Raw genomic sequence first — 24,364 nt, 5'->3', positions numbered from 1 at the left:
AGGCAGGGCTCAAACTCACGAACCATGACCTGAGCTGAAATCATGACCTGAGCTGACACTTAACTGACTGAGCCACCCAGGTGCCCCAGTTTTAGCTGATTTTTAAATTAATCACATAATGACATTTAAAATGTCTGTTTCTTTTTTTAAATTTTTTTAATGTTTTATTTATTTTTGACAGAGAGAGAGAGATAGAGCTTGAGCGGGGGGGGGGGGGCAGAGAGAGAGGGGGACACAGAATGTGAAGCAGGCTCCAGGCTCTGAGCTCTTAGCACAGAGCCCGATGCGGGGCTCGAACTCACAAACCGTGAGATCACGACCTGAGCCAAAGTTGGGCACAACCAACTGAGCCACCCAGGCGCCCCAACATCACATCCATTTTTAAAAGCAAGTGCAGAATAAACTCCACTCTCCGCAGCCCTGCGTGTTAAACCACACCCTGCCTCCTCTTTGGGTGGGAACCCGTGTCTTCTTGTGTCCCAACCCCACATTGTGCCTCAGGACCTAAACCACGGCATTTGGAAACAGAGGTTCAATCCATGAAGTAGGCTGTCAAAACCTTGTTTCTTAAGGATTTATTGGGCCTCTAATAAAAGAGTTAGCTGATCACTTCAAAGGGATCCATACACTTCACTGTCTTGGAAGCCCATCGAGGTTCTGGTTTGGGCTGTTCTGCACGAGATCTGAGAGCCAGGAGGACTGGCTCACGCTAACCAAATCACTGGACAGAGCTCTGCAGACCTGAGGGCCGTGGGACAAATCTTTAATGAGAATTCCGAGGAAGGTACACCCAGGGCATTGAGATGCAAAAGCGCACAAGTGCTCCCAGCAGGGAAGATGGACAAGGAAGGAGCTTTGCCTTTAGCACAAGCCATAGAAACATCCATCTCAGATCGTGAGAGGTGCATGTAGACTTACAGACACGGCCACAAAGGGTGGTAGGAACCAACCGGGCTAAGAGATCTGCGAGGCAGGTGGCAGGAAGAGCGGGGGTGCAGGGCCATGGAGGGCATGGCACATTTAGTGGCCCCACAGGTCACCCTCCACAGCCAGAGAGCACAGAGTGAAGAGAGGCACAGACAGAAATGAGCTACCGTGCCAGATGAGCAGAGTCGCAAATCTCTGGGTCCATCACAGAGTTCCAGCTTCTTCCTGAGCGCTGTGCAGAGGTCTGGAATGATTTCAAGTGGTGCAATGAAGTAATCAAACTAACGGTGGATAGATTATTCTAAGTTTAGGGTGGAGAACAGCATGGAGGAGGAGTCCACGCCTGAAATCACCAAATGAGGTCCATGGGTGTATCCATGTGGCAGTGTAGGAGAGCGAGTGATGGTGGCAGCTGGCATGATAATGGTGGCGATAGAAATCAAGAGGTATGGGACCGTTGGGTAGCTCAGTTAAGCATCTAACTTTGCATTTAGGTTCAGGTCATGATCTGAAAGTTCGTGAGTTCAAGCCCCACAGAGGGTACTGTACTCACAGTGCAGAGCCTGCTTGGGATTCTCTCACCCTTTCTTTCTGCCCCTCCCCTGCTCGCTCGCTCTCTCTCTCTCTCTCTCAAAATAAAATAATAAGCATTTTAAAAACTCAAGAGGTATGAGCAGGTGTTAGAGCTATTTAGGAGGTGGGCTCACAGGACTTCGAGATTAAACAGTCGTGGGACAGAGCAGAAGGGGGTGTCCAGCGTGACTCCCAGATTTCTCACTCTTGCCTCTCCCCGAGAGGAAGTTGCCAAATTCCACTGTGGACCCACAGCAATTGAGAGGATAGAGGACTGAGACAGAGACTGGTAGGAGACCATTTCACCGTTTCAAGGTAGACCAGATGCCAGAGAATGAGAGAGAGAGAGAGAGAGAGAGAGAGAGAGAGAGAGAGAGAGAGAGAGAGAAAGGTGCTTTGGAAACAAAGATTTTAGCTTCTCTGTTTTAAAGATGACCATTGAATCCTCCTAAGAGTGGATGATTGCCCTGGAAGAACATGTGGAGGAAAGTTTAGAACACAAGCCGCAGGGGTACCAACATTTTGGGGAGTGGCAGAGGAAGCAAACAACGGTGACGGTGACGAGGAAGGACAGGTACAGAGGGAGGAGGCGTGGCTGGGGGAGGGGCCAGCCAAAGTCCCATCATCGGGAGCACGGAGCCAGTGCGGGCATTGAAAGAAGGAGCTTCATCAGTAGCGTTCAAAGCTGCCAAGAGGTCAAATAAGAAAATAACCCATTTCAGCAGCTGGGTTTATCATCGGAGCAGCCAAGTTGCTTAGAAAGAACAGCTTCTGTGGAGCGGTTGGGGCTGACGCCAAATGAAAGGGAGAGAGGAGGGAAAAGATGAGACAAGCCTGCAGGGGCAAAGCCAGGCAGGTGTGAACGAGGAGGAGAAAGGGAGAAACGGAGTTGGCTTTGTATCCCTTGGATAGCGCTGGAGACACAAGTGCTTGCTGGGGTTTTCTGAGCCCCATTCTGAGTTCCATTCATCTTTGGATGGAACATTCTCTCTTCATAAGAAAGCGCCGTCGATTTGCTTTGCTTTTTTTGTCATCTGTAGCATCTCATGAGTGTCCACAGACTCCCACATATAGCTCCCTGGCTGGCAGACTGGCGAGGTCGCACCCCCTTTTCTGACCAGCTCCCTCTCCTGTGCGGAACGAGCCTGGGGCCCCGGCGTGGTGGTGAGCACAGTTTGGGCGGACTTCAAAATGTAGGGCAGCCCCAGGGAGCAAGGGGAGTTCTGAAGTTCTGGAGGGGAATAGACCGAGTGTTATGACAGGATCCCAAAGTGGGTCACCAGCAGAAACTGGAAGGTATTTGCATCTTATTTAGGAAATGGGGCCAAGACGTAGCCCTGGAGGACAAGGCGTACGGACATCGGAGGCTCAAGGAGCCCGGTGCTCAGTGTGCCGTCCATCTCCTAACGCATTCTTCGCTTGCCTTAGCTCATCTTTAGGCGGGGGTTTGTTTCCTTGTTTTTCTCTTAGAATACATCAGTATTTCCAATTTCTGGGTGCCACGCGCTTTAACGAGACACGGACACAAATAAAGAAGAAAGCAGACATTCAGACACAGGAACGTGAATATGTATTTTGACCTCTACCTCTACTTACATTGCAACGGCGTGCGTTGCACGCATCAAAGCGCAGTAGCCTGAGGCATTTGCTACAGCAGACTTTTGCTTACATAACCAATTATTCCACCCTCACACACTCAAAACTCAGGCCACTAATGCATTAGAGCTGACAGAAAAGGATCTAATAAAAGGTATCAACACATGTCGTAACTGTAGAAAGAATCTGTCCTTGCTAATGCTTGGGGAAATAGGAAAGCAACCTTCTAACACAAAGATGACAACCATTTTCAACACCTGACGTTTTTCTTCATAATAAAAAATTGTAACCAACATGATATTTGTTTCAGCAGGCCAGTGTATATTTGCGATATCAATCTGCTATCTAGCTCTAAAACACAGGCATAGATTTGGGGGAGGGAGGCAAACATATTTAAAGGAAATGAGAATCCCAGCTTCTATTGGAAACATTTGAATCTTATGTATGTTTGAAAGGGTCTCCACAGGATTGGCCACAGCCAAATGGAATGTCCAGAACCAAAAGAAGTCATGGGAATCTGACATCATATATTCCACTGGTCATTTATAATGGCGACCCCGTTAACCATGATTATTTGGTAACAAAAAGGTGACTATTTTAGGCTCATCCTTATACCCGCAGAAAGCATTCCCTTCCAGAACCCCATAGCTTAACATCGCTCCCCATAATTGGGAAGCAGACAAAGAACCCCCTACAGCCCAGTCTTCCTCTTGAGATTTTTCAGCTCAACGACACTAGTGCCATTACAACCAAAACTTTGCTGGGCACGGAAAATTATCTGGAAAACACGTCATTCTTCATTGTGAGTCTAGAGATGACTTCTGTAGACCAGGTTCCCTTGGATTGCCCCTCCTCTCCTCTCTCTTTGCTGTCCTGGCTCACATCTTCAAATAGGTCAGTGTCACTAAGGGATGTGAGTGCAGAAGCCAGCCTGGGGGGCAGGTGGGGTGCCTTGTGACAGCCCGCTGTGTGGAATTATAAGGCAAAGCTTCCAGAGTGCGGTCCTGAAATGAAGTGACCTGCAGGGGGTGGGAAAGAGGATGTTAGGAATGAACAATGCTCAGTTGATGGCTTCTAATATGGCGGTGCATTATTAAAACAATGGTCTGGAAGTCAGGGGTTTGAGGTCATCATCACCTGTGATCTTTCTAGGCCCCTTTCCACTTTAAATGAAGAGGCTCAGAAAGACCACCACTAGAATCTCTCTACTCTGGAACGCCCCCTTCGGTGACTCCAGAGGTGTGGACCTGTTCATGTAGCGGTCACTCCCCGCATCCCCTCGAGGGGTGGGGGGGTCTCCAGTTTCCAGCATTCCCAGTGCCGGTCTAGCTGTCGAGACCCGAACTCCATTCGTTTGGTGCTATAATCTCTCTGTCCTTGTTTCGTTATCTGTAAACTATTTCCCGAACACGTCCCAGAGTCTTCATGGGCAACACATAACAAGTGCGAAAATGGTTTGGGAGAGAAGGAGAATATCGTAACCGAGATAGTAAGTAAAAATGACATTGTCCTTTAGGCCATTGTAATCACGTAGTCTGTTGCTTTTGCAGACTGCAACTTGAGCATGTCGCCTATTTACTGAACAGTGGGCAGCTGCCAAGCAAGGTTTCTGTACAGTCAGTGGTCATTTCCACGGGGCACGGGGCGGAAGTGAGCGTGTGGGTGAGGAGGTCATTTGCTCTGTCCTTCATGAGCATAGGTACCTGGCAAACAGTGCTCTCCAGACACAAAAGAGCCCATGCCCTCAAGGAGGGGTGTGGGTGGATGTACTCCAACCACTGGTTTTCTTTCCCAAATTATTGTTCAGCCTCATATAATCATTTCTTCTATTTAGTGACATCTAGAAAAGCGATTACCTAATGCTTCTCTCCAGAGGAGAAGGCGAGGCCATCATAAGAAAAGATTGCTGGCCTTCTTTATACTGCAGAGTTTGTATAAAAAGAGACAACTTCATTTACTCTTTATCAGGTGCTTCTGTGTGAGAATCCTTCCGTATTTTAACAAATTAACCATCTTGTTTCTTTAGCTTTGTGCCACTGAAAACCATCTAACTTTCTCAGCCTCTCTTCCTCAAAGACTTCTAAAAAGGCACTGACAGGTATCTCAGAGTCTCTTACTTCTCGCACTGTCCCCCGAGAATCACAGCACACTGGCGGGAGCTAACTCAACTCCGGCTCACATGTTCCTGGTTACAGACAACTCATGCCTCACAAGACAGCCCGTTGTATTTCTTCTCTTCTGGCAAGAAAGCTCTTCAGCCCACGCCAGCATGTACTTGTCTGCCTTCCCTTGGTCTGTGTCTTCTGATTTCACACTTAGAAAACCATTGGCCATGAGCACACAGTAGCAATGCCCTCAAAGTCAACAGCAAAGGCCTCCCCTTTCTTTTTCTGCCCACGATGCTTCTGTTCCCCGATTGCTTTCTGACGTATCGTATCCCCTGAACCAAAATTTGGGAAGATGTGGAAGGCTCAGGTGATGAACCTTCCATTGCATTTGGAAAGTCTCAGAGTTGGTTAATAAGAACTAATGATGCATGGAAACCCGGCTGGAGAGGTTGTTATCGCTCCGTAGAAGGTCCAGAGCCCTTTGCACATTTGTCCATAGCTTACAACCTGATCTTTATAAAAAGTGCTTTACTTTCTAGGTCTTTAAGTAAAAAAAAAAAAAAAATCTGCCAAAGAAATATAGCTGAAACAGCATGGAAGGAACCAGAAGAAAAATGGATCCATTCCAGTTGGGTGATGCTAAGGAGTTTGATTGCAAGGAGAATGTGTATATTTCCCGAGAGGCTTCGATCTGTGATACCCCATTGTCTGTGAGAGGGGACAGGGTCTTGCCTAAGGTGGGGCTGACCAGGTACAGGATATGACTTGCTATTCAGGAACCACTTTAATTTGAAGAGCTGTGCAATAGCAAAGTAGGAGGCGGAATGGAGAGGAGACTCTGGCCCATAAGAATGTGTGCAACTTTCTGAAATCGTGTAGCGGTATTCCCTAAGAGCGAAGAGGTCACTCTGCTTCTTTTACAACCCCAGAAATATGCAGAATGTGAACATTGCTTATCATGGAATTGTATTGTTGTTGGAACTGTAGACGTACTCAACTTCCCCTGGTACTGAGAAAAGGAAATTAAAACCAGGAATCATAAGACAGACACTGCCATTCCTAGAGTACAGCTTGGTTTATGTCATAAATGTCTTATATCATATTACATATTATGTTATATTGCACAAATACCAATGTATTTTGAAAAACAATCTGCATTGCCCCCGAAGCATGGTTGGGAAGCCACGTTACTTTTCTTTCTTCTGAAACTCGTACTTTTGACCTCTTTCTGACAGCATGAGGGCACTGTCACCTCTGCCCCCTTGCCTCTCATTCCCACCCCCCTTCCCGTTGTCTCTGCATTGAGATCTAAGAAACCGTAGGGGTTCCCTTAGCTATTTGTAGCACTTTTTTCTAATGTACACTTTTATGTTAAGACCTGTTCAAAAGACCTATGAGAGTGCCAATTATTTATGTATTTTCCTATCAAGTTTTATAAACCCTTATAAATGAATTGCTGATGACAGCGAATAAATTACTCTTAGCGGTCTAACCTTAAATCTGAATTTCACATTCATTCCATTTTACCCCCACTGAGGCCCCTTCGATCAAAGACTAAAGTTTCATTTTGATCAAAGCAACAGAAAGTGATGAATAACATTCCAATACCAAACAGACACTGGCCAGCCACACGCAATTTGGTGCTGATGTCAGGTGGATTCACAAACTCCCTCGTGGTTTTACAAGTTCTTTTTGAAACAAACATTTTCAGATTAAGCAGAGCATCGAATTCTGGATTTTTAAATTTACTTCCATTACGAATTATGATTTGTACGCAAAGCGTGACTGGTCGTTACCTTCGAAGCGTGCGCTGAGCGTTACAGGGAGAAAAAAGTATGTGACACGCTTAGAACAGAGTATATCAACCAAAGTTGATAAATACTATGTACAGTTCTTGCTACTATTGTCAAATGTTTATGATCTCTTATCTCTTAGTATACGTCTAACTGTCAACCATTCACGTTTCGAGGGAAGGCATAGTTGACAAAATCTTACCCGACTATTATTAACCCTAGAGACAGACAGACAGCAGCCCCCCATGCCAAGGATCTGGGAAACACCTGCTTCCCAGCAACCTCTACTGTAGATGGGTGCTTTCGTCATCGTTTTATTTGGATTGAGGTTGCGCCCTGTTTCCTTAGGCAAGGAAGGGGCATTTTTTTTTTCAATATTTATTTTCCTGACTAGCTGTCGAAAACAAAGAGGTAAATGAAGTCATACTCATTTCACATCTCATTACGTGAACTGAATACCTGACATATATCCGCATAGATGGTCCAAGCTGTGGTTCACATGCACTGCAACGCCAACACATGCCAGGGCTGACCTAGGTGGGGTGTTTCCGGGCTTTGGGACGATGAGGTTTTTAATGCACTTGATGTGAGTCATGAATGTAATTGCCCACGGCTACTTTTGTGCGTCTGGAGTGGAAGCGCTCGCTGGTGGCCCTGGTTGCAGAGGCCACAGCGCCATCTAGTGCCCATTGGGAGCATAGCTGGAGGGGTCTCCTGCTCAGTCGAACGTTGCAGTCTATTAGGGTTTTTTGGTTTTTGTTTGTTTGTTTGTTTGTTTGTTTGTTTACTTTCTGTATCCCTGGACTTTGAAACTTCAGGTTCTGATGAACGCCACTATTTTTCAGACGAGCTTCGTCAAACCAAACGCCGTGTGACCTTTTGCATAGTCTCGGAAAGGCTCGATCCAATCACGTTTGGCTCTGTTGCAGACTTCTGTGGCTACCTTGCTATCACTTGCAGCTAGCGTTGTGTAAAAGAGCGTTCTGGAAATGAGAGTTTCCTTAGGATCCACTTGGCACCACGGCATGCTTCTCACGGTACAGCATGTCCTGTACGAGAGACAGAACTCTTGTCATCCCTCCCGATTTTTGATTCTTCTCTTTTTTCAGATTGTCTACAAAGCCTGGCTGTGTTCCCAGTACTTTGAAGTCGCACAGTTTAACTGCAGAAAGACAATTCCTTGCAAGCAATACTGTTTGGAGGTTCAGACGAGGTGTCCGTTCATATTGCCCGACAACGATGAAGTCATCTATGGGGGACTGTCCAGTTTCATCTGTACAGGTACAGTGCAGGGCGGGGTTGTCACTCAGCCGCTCCTGGTCTCTGCTCTCATAGGTGATGTTTGTCTGCTTTGCTTTTGCCTCCTACTGATGTCACCTTGAAGACATGCCTGGTAGTTTTCCACACTTTCCTTCATCGAAGCCCTGAACGAACTTGGTTGGGAAAGATCACGTATCGATAGGGGACCGGTGACCCACGGTCATTTACCTTGCAAAAGGATACTCCTGAGGGGAACATGTTAGCAATCATGAGACAGGCTTCAACTTGACTTAGAGTGGTTGGATTCTGCCTGGAGCTTTGCGTTACCTGAGAACAGATGATGTGACCAGGCCAGTAAAATTTCGCTGCTTCTTCAGATCGGTAACATGTTCACGTCTCCACGTGTATTTTCTGAGAAGGTTTATGTTACTTTATCTTCAATGAGTGTCAAGACCATAAAAAACTGGCTACCTGAGTTATTCGTGTGTGTGTGTGTGTGTGTGTGTGTGTGTGTGTGTGAGAGAGCGAGAGAGAGAGAGAGAGAGAGACGCACAATAGAGGCTAGATACAATTTTAACTCCTCTTCCCCATTAATAGTGTTTACTTCTTTCAGCAAATCATTCAGGCTGGGCCAAACAACAATATCAGCATTCAATTTCTGGGTATTTATAAGCATTACATAATTTAGACACAGAATAAGACGGTTAAGGATAAGAGTAAATTGTTTTGTGCTTTTATTTTAAATAAATGGCGAGTAGACACGTGAGAACCAGACACTTTGCCACGGTGATGTGATAGAGCATTATCTTGGCACAAAAAGTGCTACACATGTCCTTGTCACTAGATGGCTTCCATGGAGGCAGGGTTAGTTTTCAAGTTTTGAGGATAAAACTCCACGGTACGTGTCCAGACATGTGAAAAGCTCCTTCCTCCTTCTATTAGACCTTATGAAACCCTTCTACAACACAGTGACATATGGAGATGCTCGGCATGAGAGTTGATCAAATTATTTCCAGATCACATATTCACATTCCTGTCCACTAGCCATTCTGTTCGAAGTCTAGGCGATAAGCTATCAAGAGACAGTCAACCAAATTTCTCCCTGAAAAACTGGATGAGTATTTCCTGTGCTTCCCAGTCCAGTGGGAAGAACATCTAAGGGAAGGTTGTGAGATAGGGCCTTTCGTCCTATTTGTATGCATTGTCTCTGAGCCATTGGGTGGCTCCTCGTTAGCAAATTAGCAATAGCAAACACCCCCAGGCACGTTTGCTATGAGGGTTATGGATAAGAGAGAAGCACAAAATATGTCTTCAATAGGCAATAGCCGTTGTACATAAGAAAGTGATCTGTAGAATGTAAATGCATTTACCAATCATTTTTGTTATTCACTGATTGAATGCTTGAGACCATTTTCCCAGCTCCTCTCTGATGGGAAGACAGAGAGAGAGGGAGAGAGAAAGAGACAGAAAATGAAAGGGGAGGGAGAGAGGGAGGGAGGGAGGGAGAGAAGGAAGGAAGGGAAGGGAAGGGAAGGGAAGGGAAGGGAAGGGAAGGGAAGGAGAAGGAAAGAAGGAAATTAGTATCATCTCCCTTTAATTGAGCCAAAATTCACCAGACACAGGCTATTAATTTACTTGACATCCACAGAAAACTTTCCATAAATGGTCATCAAGATAAAGTTTTCAGCTCTTGACTCTGTGGTCGATTAGGTGTCTATGATTTTAGGGACTTCAGAGTAACTCGTGGCATTTTATATAAAGGCTGTATGTTAGTTCAGTCACATGCATATAGATTTTTTTTTTCCCAGAGAAGGTCGGTAGTTTTCACCAGATTCTCAAAATAGACAACAATCTCAAATGAAGGACCAGGTAGTTGTCTTTCTCTTCTGTTCTTAGCCTTTAATCCGTGTGTGTGGATCTGATACCAGTTTGAGTATTCATCCCTTTTCCTTGTACACTTTCAAGGCCATCCGAAAGCTAAAGATGGGATATAATCTCTTTCTGCAGAACACAAGCAGGAAGTCCCCTATATATATATTTTTTTAATTGAAGTATAGTTGATACACAATATTATGTTAGTTTCAGGTATACAGCATAGTGATTCGATGAGTTGATAGATTATGCTGTGCTCACCACAAGAGCAGCTAACCATCCGTCACCAGGCAACACTATTACAGTGTCCTTGACCATATTCCTACGCTGTGCCTTTTATCTCTGCGACTTATTCATTCCGTAACTCGAAGTCCATACCTCCCACTCTCCCTCCCCCATTTTGTTCGTGCCCTCCCCGCCAACACACACCCTTGCCCTCTGGCAACCATCGGTTTACTCCTTGTATTTATGGGTCTGTTTCTGCTTTTGTTCGTTTGTTTGGTTGGTTGGGGTTTTAGATTCCACATCTAAGTGAAATCCTATGGTATTTGTCTTCTACCTTGTATTCTTCATTGCCTTTGAGTTTTGGAAATTCAGCCTTTTCATAGTCATAGCTACATCACCGCAGGAAAGAGACAGGAAAAGGGAAGTATGTCATTGGGTCCGAGAAAATGCCACGGACCATAGATTTCTGGGAGAACGCCATCACTGAATACCCAGAACCTAACTCTTCATTCACCACTCAGTTGGGCTTTGTTTGTTCCTTTCATCATTCAACTTCTCAGAAATGTGCAGGATAAATTCTGAAGGCATTTTACCTTGAAGTTCTACAAACTGTTTTGTTTGTAGGTGTGACCCAGGCCTTCTTGAAGAATTCTTCTCTCTCTTGGTAACTAGCAGTCACCATTCCCCCTCAGATGTCCGTGGAAATTTGCTACTGGACCTGAACAAGAGAGATACTGATGCTGTCACTTGCTGACTTGTCACTACTGAGAATCGTTCCAAACCACGATCCCCCAAAATAGCATGTTCTGCGAAGAAGTTAACTCAGAGAACAGCTCCCGGGGGCCACTGGTCAAACCTATGGAGCCAAGTGGCTTGACCCACTTCTAGAGAAACTAGTAAGACCTTTATATGTATTGCATTTATTCTCGAACATTGTCATACAATTTTTGGTGGCTCATCTCTTGCAGATGGGCATGGAGATCCAAATAACTCACCTTTTAGATGGCATGAATGAGAGTCATCTCAAGTGTCTTTATGCATTTTGAATGCAGTGTCTTCTGTACTCAGGCAGAATTAGACTAAATAGAGTAGACAAATAGGAATATTTTTTTTCCAGCTTCCCGGTTGGCTGCAGATAACCTGAGGCCAACTGGGATGGCGGGCTCACAGCCACTTTACATGCTCACAAGTAGCAGTAGGCTTGCTGAGCCCCTTCCTTATTGAAATAGGTAGAATGACAATCACTGAACACAGTTCTGTTAGAAGGAATTAGCCAAGAGGTTGGTCTTAATCTTGCCTTCAGTCATTCCTCATTGTTGCCTTAACTTAAGGGTTTTTTTTCCATTCTATATAGTGAAAAATATAATCATTTATCATCAATAGTTGAATGAATAGATGGAGTTTCCTTCAAATTCAACATATTTAATTATAGAGGTTTCCCTCCTATTGGAAATAAATCCAATTCACAAATTCCAGAAGAATAGCGATCCCCCCTAGAGTCAACCTCAAAAAAGTGTTCAGGAAGCACATCCCCCTGTATGGCTTGTTGCCAGATGCTGTCCGAGTGAATCAATTTTGTTCAAGGTTCCTCTCCATGGTAACAAAGCAGTGGTGTTGTGATGCCTTTTCCTGAGAGTCCCCCGCACCCAGCCATTTAGGGATGTGGGCTTACAGGACACCCAGTTCCTCCTCTCCTATGTGCTATTATTACCTATCTGCTGACACCCAAGATTCCTGTCATCTGCCCCAAAAGGGCCTCTCAGCCCTTCGGTTCAGTTTGGGTGCAAGTTTTGGTAACAGTTATTAGGTTCAGGATTTAGCACCTCCTGCTTTATGTGGCTTTTGTGACTTACCCATCTCGTAAATTTGAATGTATTCAATGTTTATGTCTCGATCACCTGCTACTCCATGTGTCTGTGATCCTTAGTAAGCCCATCACTTATGAAAGAAAGCAGACTCTCAGACAATGCGTGCCTGCTGCTGTTCAGCGTCTTTGATTGAGGATGCTACAGAAGGTCATGACCAAAGGTCAAACCACAAACGTAGATGACAAGAAGGGTTCCTCCTTGTATGTTTCATTCCGATTCTGTTTTAGGAAATGAAGGCAGGACACTTTGCCTGAGATCGCTCTTGGTTGTTTTGTTTTTTTTTTTTTTTTCTGTTAAAGAATAAAAGTGGCACATCACTGAAGGGGTATTTGAAAAATTAATTGGGGAGAAATTCTGAGGTGCTGTCAAGGGTGAAACCTGTCTTTTACTGGGAGGCATTTATTGAGCTAAAACTTCTCAAGGTGGGCCCAGTTCCCAAGCTCAGCTCGCATAATGCGCTGCTATTTTAGAAACCCGGCTTCTTCCTCTTCAGAGTGCAAGGGTGGAGTCGTTCGCAGATTCTGGATGTCAACCCATCACTGTGATAATTATGCGGGTTTCCCCTCTGCACCCTCCCTCGCCTTGTTCTAGAATCCCCAAGAGAGATCCTTGATTGCTTACCTGTAACAGTGAACCAACATTAGGAAAACAGAAGTAGCAGAAGCTCACAGGCTGTGGGTGCTATGGTAACAAACATGAAAATTACCACTTGATTGATAGATAAAATAGAGTCGACAAGATTTGCTGCGGTATTTTTCATAAATTAGTGAACGGGGAAGAAAAAGTAAAGTTGGTCTGCTGGGGGTTACTGACAATGGAGATAAAACATATTTTGAGAAATCTGTGTAAATTCTGCATTTCATTCTCTTGGCTGTGACAAGAATAAGGTTATGTTTCTGTCTCTGGGGGGAAGGCGGTGGGCTGCTGTTGTTGGTGCTGGTGACAGGGCTGATTAGAAGTGATGGAGAACGGGCGCCCCCTGGTGGCGAGACTGGGCTACTGCAGAAGGAGGTGGTGGCCAGGAGAGACTGCTGGGGGGCAGGGGGGGTGGGGAAGGGGCAGTGGAAGAAAATACTTTGATATGCATATTGTTCAAATTAGAGAGGAATTTTTTAATGTCTCCTGTCTTATAACCCACATGAGAGCATTCACAACTGGGAAAGATTATTTCCAAAATCCAGTTCTGACATGACTAGGAGCTGATAAAAAAATGTTTTTCAGCAACATACAAGATCTTCTCATTAAAGGAGGAGCATTTTCGTAGAAAAATCTGCTACCTATAGCTTTTCATTTGCACACCTATGCTATTTTAAATTTCTGTATTTTCTTCAGCGTGTGGGTGTTTCACTATTTTTTAGAACGTGGTGGAGGACAAATTCTGAGAAAAGAATGACTTATTGGCACTTAGGTTATAGTGCCATTTAATGTCACACGACAACTCCTAATAAATGTATAAAGACTCAGGCCAAAAGAGGAATGTGAAGGGACATGTCATGACTAGAATAAAATAAGGAAATATGAAATTGGGTTATTCAAAAAATTACCTAAGTAGAATGTAGTGACTTTGTGTGTTTGGGACGCCTTCTTCCATTAAAATACTACGCTTTTTGAGGCTTATTCAACTCAGGTATTCAGATCCAAGTTCAGGTCTTCATCCTCAAGGCTGTTTTTCCCGATCCCACTCCAATGGATTCCCAACAGCTCAGGTTTGCCTTGACCAAGGGGATAGTGCAGGGAACAAGTGCTGAATAACAGTTAAGATGCCTGGATTCTGACCATAACTGTGATTTTGGAAAGTCATGCCCTCCCGAAGGCTTCCAATTCCTGGTCTCTGCAAGTGGCTAACAGAATCCGGAGTTTAATGGGGACCAACTCTGGTCCATTACGGCACATGCGGGAGAGCCCAGTGCCAAGAGTCCAGAGCAGAATGAAGAAGAGTCCACACTCGGTCGTGTTGGGGCAGAAAGACACTGGGCTCCTGGGTGATCCCAGAAGGAACTGGTGGGTGAACCCATCTAGCTCCAGCTCTGCTGATAAGGGTGATCATACCCTTGGCAAACCTGTGTACCAAGACAAACTTTGGGGGAATTCTAACAGGGTTCAAGGTGTCCTTCCGGGTTCCTCCATCTGTGTTGCCTGGCCTGATCTCAGAGGACTAGAAAGGATTAGGTCGGGAAAAGTTGAGGAACCAGCCCTAAGAAGTGCACAGCCTGGATCGCAGTGAGCTTGGACCTTACTGCCTCAGAGAACCATCAAGGGCCAAACCTGTGGGCATTTCCTGACGGGTCATCAGGTAAGCGAGCATTGCAGATGGACCGAGCAGAAAGCTGGCCTCTTGGATGGCAGGGAGGATGCTAGCAACATCGGCCCACAGTTGCCTGTTCACCTGCAGCGCAAGTGACGCTTCCTGTAGCGGACAGCTGTGTCTGTCTTCTCCGAACCCCCAGGCTGGACGGCCTCCCTTTGCTCAAGCCAGAACTGTTCAGCGCCCCCTTAATGGAGGGGCAGCACCGGGCCCCCGGACGGCGAGCTGGTTACTCTGGGCTTAGGCAGAAGTTGAATCAAAACGTCAGAGATTTTTCTCTCGAGTCAGAAGGGGATGACATATACATCCTTACCCAGATTCCCCGGCCCTCTTTGTGACTGACAACACTCAGAAGTGCTTCCAGATGGTGTGAGAGCAAGGGAAGAATTCTGATTCTGGAACTTCAGTTTCAGAAGGGTCGGGACTTCCCAGAACAGGTGAAATCCTGTTTAATGAAGGTGCGGGTCTGCTTCGTCTTCGGTTAGACATCTCTGAATTGTTTATACCCTCCTTGTAGCTGTTCTGGATATTGAGTTGCTTTAGGCATTGCGATGCCCTCACAGGATCATGGAGCCGGTCAATTGTAGAACCAGCCTGAATGACAGCCGTCACACGGTCTCGTGTGGCTTGTACAGAGGGTTATACAGAGGCTTCCCCCGAAAAGAACGCTGTTATTCCAGAACAAGAAGAGATCCATATTCCCTGGCTATTAGTCCAGTGTTTGTGTTACTGGTACAACAGGAAATGACCAGTCAGTCTATCCTGGGATCAGCCGGTAAGCTCTTGTTTCCTTACCGCAAAACAGCTGGAAAAAGCCAGTCCATGGGGACAGAGAAGACGGATTACAACTCCCAGTCTGTGCAACACTGTCTTCTCGTCCTGGCTTCACTACATCACATACCGCATTAAAAATGAGCATTACGAGGATTCTCTACCCAGACCGTTTTTTTCTGGTTAAGGAAAAGAGAACTGTCATGCTCTGTTCTCTGGAAAAGGTGTTTAGATGGCTAGCTTTTTTTTTTTCTTTTAAATGTTTTAATGTTTAAATGTTTGGGGGAGAGAAAAGGACAGAGTGTGAGCAGGGGAGGGGCTGAGAGAGAGAGGAGACACAGAATCTGAAGCAGGCTCCAGGCTCCGAGCTGTCAGCACAGAACCTGATGCGGGGCTGCAACCCACGAACCGCAAGATCATGACCTGAGCCGAAGTCGGATGCTTAACTGAGCCACCCAGGTGCCCTGATGGCTAGCTTTTTCAGATTAAGCAAGATTTTTAGATTGTGTACATACAAACATGCACACGTATTAGGGTGAAGGGTCATGACAAAGACCCACCGTCTGAAATGTTTGCATAAATAAAATTGCAATCTAAACGACCTTCTTCTGGGGGTTTGGCCATAAGTGCATGTTTGTGTCCCCTGAAGAAATAATGCATTAGATAATTTTAGAAAGGAAAGTGAACCAATTTTTCTCAATCTTGATTCTTGTGGGCTTTATTTTTATGATTTGGCTTGAAATTACCAGATGAGATGGGTATTGTTAATCATAATTTCTAATTTATCAGGTAATCATATCTAATCTTTTAAAAAAAGGAATAGCAGCACACATCTTCAATGTGCAGTTTCTTCAAATTAGTATAATTTAGAAGCTCGGTTTTATACCGATGATGCAGTCATGGTTCGAAATAATTTTTAAAATTTCCTTTGAAAATAATTTTCATGGTCTACAGCATGCTTTAGGAAATTTATCCAAATGTGTAACATGTAGCCCTATACATAATATATCATATGTCATTAATTTATATATACAAGTCACATGTGTAATTTAAATATGCATATAATTTAAAAAGCCAAATTTCACGAGTAATGGAGATAATTACAAGAGGAAATGCGTTTAAAAATTGAAACTCAGTTTTTAAGCATAGCTTTAAAATTAGCTTTAAAGTCAGTTCCAAAAACAGGAGTGAGTCCAATTGAGGAAAGACAGCACGGATGGAATTAATGTTCAACCTCCCCAAAGGAAAGGTTGAGAATCCAACGCCCCGTTGAGAATAAATCTTCGAGGATGCCATTTAAGACAACAGTTGTATTGCCTTTGTTACCTTATTGCTTGCACTGTCTTCCAGTCCCAAACGTGGCATCTTGTCTCTTTATTAATTTGAATTTGAAGCATCCTAAGTCAGGCAGAGAGGCCCAAAACACTGGCTTCACCATGAGACTCATTCCCTCTAGTATGTGTAGGGTTCATGGTAACCTTTATTAGAATTCTCTCCTTAGTGTACATTTCATCACCAGAGGGGGAAGAAAAAGCTTAGCTGGGTTGACTTGGGACATTTGCCATGATTCAGCCTTTCTCGGTGTCTGTGGGCTCGGAAAGCCCCAGGAAGTCCAGCTTCCTCCTCTAGCTTTGGGAACAGACATTGTGAGAGAAATTAAAATGATTCCAACCACAAGAGAAATAATTGTCCCGAGATAGGATCTATTTCTTACTGCATTACGAATTCTTACAGAGATCATTTAACATTGTGGAGTCCTATTTTGAACTGAACAGAACCAAAGACAGTGGAGTCTGATCTCTTCCAAGGTCTATTATTGTGTGCACGTAAGTAGATAAAAGCAACATCTTTGCCAAACATAGTGTGTTTTAAAGGCCAGTTTTCAGGAGCTGGAGACAAAGCCACGACAGTCGTCTTTAGCTGTCTTTTCTCTTCCAGTGTCTCTATCTGCCGGGATGGTCGGGTGACATTTTCACTGCATCCCACCCCCGCTCACCTCACTGCTCTTTCTTCTCTTAGTTTGAACGTGGAGTTTCCGCTGACTGCCTCCATTGGAATTGGACCAAAGTCTATATGGCCACACTGATGTCACTGCGACTAAAGCCGCTATTACATACGCTTGAAATAAATAAATTGTATTTACTTATTTTTCAATTGATAATACATGCATATGGCACATTATTTGAAAGATACTGAAGGGTGAAAATTAAGCCAATCCCTCCCTGCCCCCCCCACCTCCAACCGGCAAGAGAGCAGTGGCCTAAAGAAGTGTCGTTATCCAATCAGTTCTGAAGTGATGGCGTTTAGGTGATTTCTAATCGTTATTAAGTCCACGTTGGCAAGAAGCATCTCCTTTTCTCCACTTGTGATGTCATCTGCAGGATAAATGCTGTACCAGGAGGCAGAGGTGGGTTTGCTGGGTCACAGGGTCTGTGCAGTTAGGGTTTGGAAGAAACTTGCCGCGTGCCCAATCAGAGCAATCCCTCTCTCAAAGTCCTACTGCCCTAAGGTGGTCCTTAAGCTCCAGTACAGGGCTGGACTTGACCCCTGTGACCCATCGCCCCCACCAGCCTCACTTGCCACCTCTTCTTTGGAGCACAGCTCTCTGGATGCCATGCAGCGAGAGCGTTCCCCTGCCCGGCACAGCCCTCTCCGTGCCCTCATCTGGCTAACCCTTTGGCACCTGTCACCCCCTTAAGAGGTCCCTGACACCCCAAGTTTGGGTGGGTTATACTTGTGCCCACAGCACCCTGTGATTACGTCTTGTCACCCTGCTGTGTTGCAGAGCAAGACATCACGTGGGCCTGGCCCGTCCTCCCCACCTCATGGTGAACCCAACTGGGGCCACAATTTACACTGCTTCTGACGGTGTCCCCAGGGCCCACAAAAGGGCTCAGTAGGCAGTTGACTAGTGGGTGAATTAATGGGTAACAGCCCCCAGGGATCTGCGGATATCCCCCTTGTAGGTGAGGTGGGGGAAGCGCCTGGGGAAGGCATGGTAGTCCAGGCCCTGAGAGAGGGCAGGGGCTTTCTGTCTGTCTCCCTCTGGTGGCGACCTCTTGAGGACTCACACAAAAGGGGGCTGACGGTTAGATGCGCTTTAACAAAATGTTAGTCCTTTGGAGACAAAAGAGTCAGCGGTTCACTCTAAAGCTGTTTGTTCCCTCAAATTCCACCCCTGCCATGTGCATTATACAGATGCGTGTGGAAGAGAGTTCCTTCCGCCTGAGCTAGCTCATTGCCTGGCTCCATCATCCTGCACCTCTCTTCCTCCTCAGCACGGTCTGGATACTGGGACTTTAACAAAAGTCTAACCAACGATGTGACATCTCACCTTATGGGGTTTACATTTTAAATGCCCCTCACCCCAAACTGAGCGTGACAATTCTGTCCCCAGCCCCCCAAATCCACAGGCTGTGGTCCCAACCCCCGGTGTCTCAGAATGTGACCTTATTGGAAAGTAGGGTCTTTATGGAGGCAATCACATTAAAAATAAGGTCATTAGGGTGGGCCCTCATCCAGTTATTACTGTATGTATAAATTTGCCAGGGTCGCCATAACAAAATACCACTGACTGGGTGGTTTAAACAACAGAACTTAATTTTCTCATGGTTCTAGAGGCCAGAAGTCCAACATCAGGTGCTGTCAGCTTTGGTTTCTCCAAAGGCTTTGCCATGCCGGCACACTGTCTTCCCTTTATATGTGGCCCCTGGTGCCTCCCCGTGTGTCCAAATTTCCCCTTTCTATAAGGACATCAGTCAGATCACATGAGGACCCTCCTTAAAGACCTCATTTTTAAATTAATCGCCTCTTTAAAGGGCCTGTCCCCAAATATGGCCGCATTTTGAGGTACTAGAAATTAGGGCTTCAACATATCAATTTTAGGGGAATCAGCTGGTCCCACAAGAGCAGGCTCAGAAAATAGGGAAAGTTGGACGCACAGAGAGAAGATGCTATGAAGAGGCACAGGGAGAGGATGCTGGTCTGCAAAGCAACTGGCCAAGGCTCTGACCTCGGATTTCCAGCCCCCAGAACCATGAGACCAGACATTCCTGTTGTCCAAGCCCCCGTCTGTGGTGCTGGGTTAAGGCAGCTCGGAGCAATGCCTAGCAATTTTGGAATAAAACAGATAACATTCAATATTGTTTGTTCACGAATAGAATAACGTCAAAGTCTTATATGAAGACGAATTTGGGGTACTTCAAAAGTTCTAGAGGATTAGAAGGGAGGAAGCAATAAAAAGGAATTATAAAGGCAATGAGCTGGCTCAGCCAAGAGGATTTAGAAGATAATAGTTATGTAGAGAGAGTCATAATGAAGAGAGAGTATTCACCATCACAGATCATTTTTAATTGTAAAATCAAATTATTTTCGTAAATCTCACGAACCTCCTTTCGAAGAACTTTAGAACCACAATCAATTTGCAACGCTGTTGTGTTTGCTGTGTCCAAGTTTTCATGGTCCAACAGTTAGGAGGTGTTTAAGCCTGAATCTGAAAACCCTTCATCTCAGGAAACAGTTGTGAGGGAAGTTTTTATTTTGGAAAATCGAGCCACTCTCTGCGCTTTCTGTTCAGAATTGCTGTGAAACTAAAACTGCTCCAAAAAAATAAATTCTATTGGTAAGTGTAGGATGGGGGGGTGGTGGGTAGGAGAGGGAAAATCTCTAGCTAAATAAACTTTTCATCTCCAGATAAATTGTCTTCCTTTTGGAAAAGGGATTGTTCTAATCACTTCTAACCTACTCTTGTTCTGGAATGAAATATAACATACAATAGTTTCATGAAATTTGTGGACGGCTTTTGAATTCCAAACCTTAATCCTTACAAAAAAAGAAGGGTTTACATGTATGTTCACTGCTTTTATTCTTTCCACAAAGAGAGAACTTTCGAAAGCATGGAGAAACCACCCTCAAGGAAAAGCATCAAATTTATGGAAAGATCACAAGCTCCGTCCATTAGCACAAACAGAAGCAAACGCGAGCATATAGCCAGGGGACTCCTTGTGTGAGCTTGTGGAGTCTCGGGGCTGAAAGGACCTTGGCGGTCATTTAGCGCCATGGCGGGTCTCACGCTGGCTGCGAGGACTGTTGCCTGGACTGAGGGGGAATTGAGGTATCACTAGGAACGGGTGTGGCGATCACTTAGAAATGTCTGCAGGGTGGAGAAACAGTTGTTTGTATCTGTCCAACACAGTAGCTCAACAATTAAACCTAGCAGATAAGAACACTGAAGAGTAGAGAAGTTAGGGAACCTTCCCAAGTCCTCGGGGAGGCCGGCGGGAGAAGCCGGAGCATCTGACTTCCTGCCTAGCACAGCACCTGCTCTCGCTCACTGGGCCTTTTCACCAGAACTTTACTTTGTACCTGCAGTAGCTGGCCTTCTCTCCATTGTGACTTTCTTACCAAAAAGATGACTCCAGAGGGTCATGACCTCTTCCAGCTTCTGTTACAAAACACCTGCTATGCCGGAGAAAAATGTCCAAGGGAAGTGTGGTGAAAGAATGTAAAATTCTACTCTTTCTCCGCCATATTATACTCTATGTCCTTTCCTCCTAGGTGTTTTCTTTTGCATTGTCACACATTCATTAAGAATTTCCTAAGGACCCACTGCATTAATTTCCTAGTGCTGCTGTAACAAATTGTCACGAATGCAGTGGTTAGTGGCTTAAACCAATATAAATGTATCACCTCACAGTTTTATAGGTCACAATGTGGACACAGATCTCACCAGAGTAACATCAAGATGTCAGAAGGCTGTGTTCCTTCTAAAGGCTTGAAGAGAAGAACCCATTCGTGATCATTCTGATTGTTGGCAGAATTCATTTCCTTGTCGTTGTTGGACAACGTGTTGGACATTTCCTTGTCGTTGTTCCTTGTCGTCCTCTTTTCTTGCTGCCTGTCTGCTCGGACAGCTCCCAGCTTCCAGAAGCCACCCACATTCCTTGGCTTGCTCTTCCCCATCTCCATGTTCAAAGTCAAGTCAACAGTGGTGGAGAAGATTCTTCACCCATCATATCTCTCTGACCCATGGTTTGGCCTCCTTCTTTCCATTTTAAGAGCTCATGTTATTAGATTCGTCTCACTTGGATTAATTTTCCTATTTTGAGGTCAGCTAACGAGCAACCGTAATTCCATCTGTATCCTTAATTCCTTTTTGCCACATAAGCAGATATTCACAGGTAATGGGGATTTGGATTTAGACATCTCTGGGGGAAGCCAGCATTTTGCATACATCTATTATCAGGCCTTGTGCCAGATGCTGGAGATAGATTAATAGATGTGGTTCATAACCTAAGACACACATGTTCATTTGTAGAATTAACAAATTAAATAAAAACTAGACTGGTGTTATTACATGTAAAGTCTTAACAGAATACAGAGCAGGAAGGGAACAATTCACTATATCTCCATTACTTTTCTTAGAAGTAAGTATGGAGAGTGTTATTATCACAAATGCACAGACATGAAAAGGGAATACAGAGAAACTAGTTTTCCTCGGGGTTTTTTTTTAAGTTTATGTATTTATTTTGAGAGAGAGAGAGAGAGAGAAAGAGAGAGAGAGAATAGGAGGGGCAGAGAGTGAGAGAGAGAAAGAGAGAGAATCCCAAGCAGGCTCCACACTGTCAGTGCAGAGCCCGATGCGGGATTCAAACCCATGAACGGTGAGATCATGACCTGAGCCAAGATCAAGAGTGGGACGCTTGACCCACTGAGCCACCCAGGTGCCCCACAGTTTCCCTCAGGTTTCCACAGGTTATTTCCCAAGCAAAGAGAAAATCCATGAAGAAGATTGAATCCGTTGCTTCCTTGCAACCGTCCTGTCTCACTACCATTACCATTACCACCACTGTTAGGATTGTTACTGGCCACTAATTGTGAGTGCAGAGGATGTGTAATACATTCAGCCAAGTACTTAAGGTTCATCTTGTTAAATCCCCACAGTGTCTCTGAGGAGAGTGTGCACGTTGGTGACCCTTGCAAATGGCAGAAACTTAACTAAAAAACGGATGTAAGCAAAATGAGGATTCATTGGTTTATATAATCTTAAAGTCCAGGGATAAGTATCAGAGTCTTATATGTTATTCATTAGATACATAGATAGATGATTGATTGATAGATGATAGATACATAGATAGATAGATGATGGATGGATAGATATATACATAGATGATAGATGGATAGATGATAGATGGAGGAACACAGATATGATGAGAATGTAGGTATATTGATCTATATTGATCATATAGATCATGTAGATGTCTATTGATCTACACGTGGAGAAATGAGACATCGATGTGGACCAACCGCTAGTTCTGTCCCCATCGCCCACTTGACTCTTTCTCCCCAGCTCTAGGCTCTGCTTTTCTCTTCGTTAGTTGATTTGACCAACAGCTACAGATCTATAACCACTCAGTTTAGGAACTTCGGCAGGAAGAGATCACCCCGTTCCTGGTGTGTTTGCAGCAGTCCCGCTTTGGAGTCGGATTGTCCTAACCTCGGTCCCGTGTCCACACTTGAGCCATCACTGTGGCCTGGGCCAGGGGGCAGGGGCCGGATCAGCCTCACGTGCACCGCATCCGTCCAGCGGAGGATGGCCGATCCCCAAAGTAAAATCTGCAGGCCATTCATCATTTAGGGTGATGTTCCTTGCGCTAAACGGCAGCTGCCCACCACACGCCTCAAGGAGAACAAGGAAGCGAGCGCCACTTTCCCAGGGGAGATGTGCTGCCAAGCACCGAGTCAGAGCCCAAAGCAGCCCCATCCTGTGCACAATGCTCAGTGTCCCTGCACTAAAGAAAAGATGCATCTCTTTGAAAAAAAATCTAACCTTGTTGGTCAAAGAGCTTTAAACACCCACAGCCTCTTTTCTGTCAAGGGATATTCATTGCTGTATTTAAGCTAGAAAATGTATGCTTAATCATTTTAAAACGTTCAGTGAATTCACATAAGCAAAAGGAAGAAAAACCATCATCTACCACCAAGGGGAAAATAACATTCTATACAATGAATAGGGCCTTGCATTCTAAAATATGCTTCTGCAGCATAAAATATCATTTGAATAATAATACAGGATATGAGTATAACGTAAATTACTTAAGCATTTTACTAATTATAGGACTATATTAAAAAAACGCTTCTATGGACATATATGCACACTTACTTCCGTTCACTTTGGGTTTCTTTCCATAAATTCATCTAGGTAGAGTTGGTGGGTAAAAGGGCACACAAAAGTTCAGCTTTTGATACTTGTTGCCAAAAACTCAGATAATTTATGACCACACATAGATTCTCCCCAGCGATGTGTTATACTTCTGGCTTCTCACTCCTTTATGGACATAGAATATTGTCATGAATATTTCTGTATGTTTTAAGCGAAGCATGATGCGTCATTACTTTTCAGTTTTTTATTTTTTTATTTATTTTTTTTATTTATTTTTGGGACAGAGAGAGACAGAGCATGAACGGGGGAGGGGCAGAGAGAGAGGGAGACACAGAATCGGAAACAGGCTCCAGGCTCCGAGCCATCAGCCCAGAGCCCGACGCGGGGCTCGAACTCATGGACTGCGAGATCGTGACCTGGCTGAAGTCGGACGCTTAACCGACTGCGCCACCCAGGCGCCCCACTTTTCAGTTTTTTAAATACTAGTGTTTGGACTTTTTTTTCTTTTACACTGGTTCTTTTTATTTCTCTTTTGTAGTGCCTCATAACATCTCATTTTAATTTCATACGTGATCTTTTCTTTTTTCCTTCCTTTCTTTCTGTCATGACCCAGGCGCGCTCTCTTTTTCCTGAATCTCTTTCTTGTGGGAAATACAGAATTTTTAAGACTGCCGCTTCCCTCACATGGAACAGAGTGGCAGACTAATCAAACACCGCAGGGGTCAAGTGGAGGGGACGCACTGAGCGGAACTTCTCGATGTGTTAGTTTACATTGTATCACCTCTGAGCCACACTTCAAAACTCATTCTTACCATTCTTTATATCTTCCCAGTTTAATGGATCTTCTACCAAACTGATAACTCTCGAGCTCTCAAATAAGAGTTATAAGTGAGTGTTAAATCCTG

At 44.8% G+C, this 24,364-nt stretch overlaps 1 protein-coding gene across 3 annotated transcripts in view; it reads left to right on the top strand.

Annotated features, from left to right (window-relative positions):
- Window positions 1-24,364, top strand: part of NALF1 (NALCN channel auxiliary factor 1) — a 673,349-nt gene that overhangs the window by 630,070 nt on the left and 18,915 nt on the right. For 2 of the 3 annotated variants that reach the window (XM_003980527.6, XM_023253100.2), the window contains one exon: window positions 8,107-8,278. In XM_003980527.6, coding sequence (XP_003980576.3) covers window positions 8,107-8,278 — 172 coding nt within the window. Of the gene's footprint in view, window positions 1-8,106; window positions 8,279-17,317; window positions 17,527-24,364 lie in introns of those variants that run through there. The other variant, XM_045055771.1, reaches the window with a different exon arrangement.

Source organism: Felis catus, chromosome A1, assembly GCF_018350175.1.
Source record: "Felis catus isolate Fca126 chromosome A1, F.catus_Fca126_mat1.0, whole genome shotgun sequence".
Lineage (NCBI taxonomy): Eukaryota > Metazoa > Chordata > Mammalia > Carnivora > Felidae > Felis > Felis catus.
The sequence above is the reverse complement of the archived record's forward strand: the minus strand, read 5'-3'. Positions and strand labels throughout refer to the sequence as shown.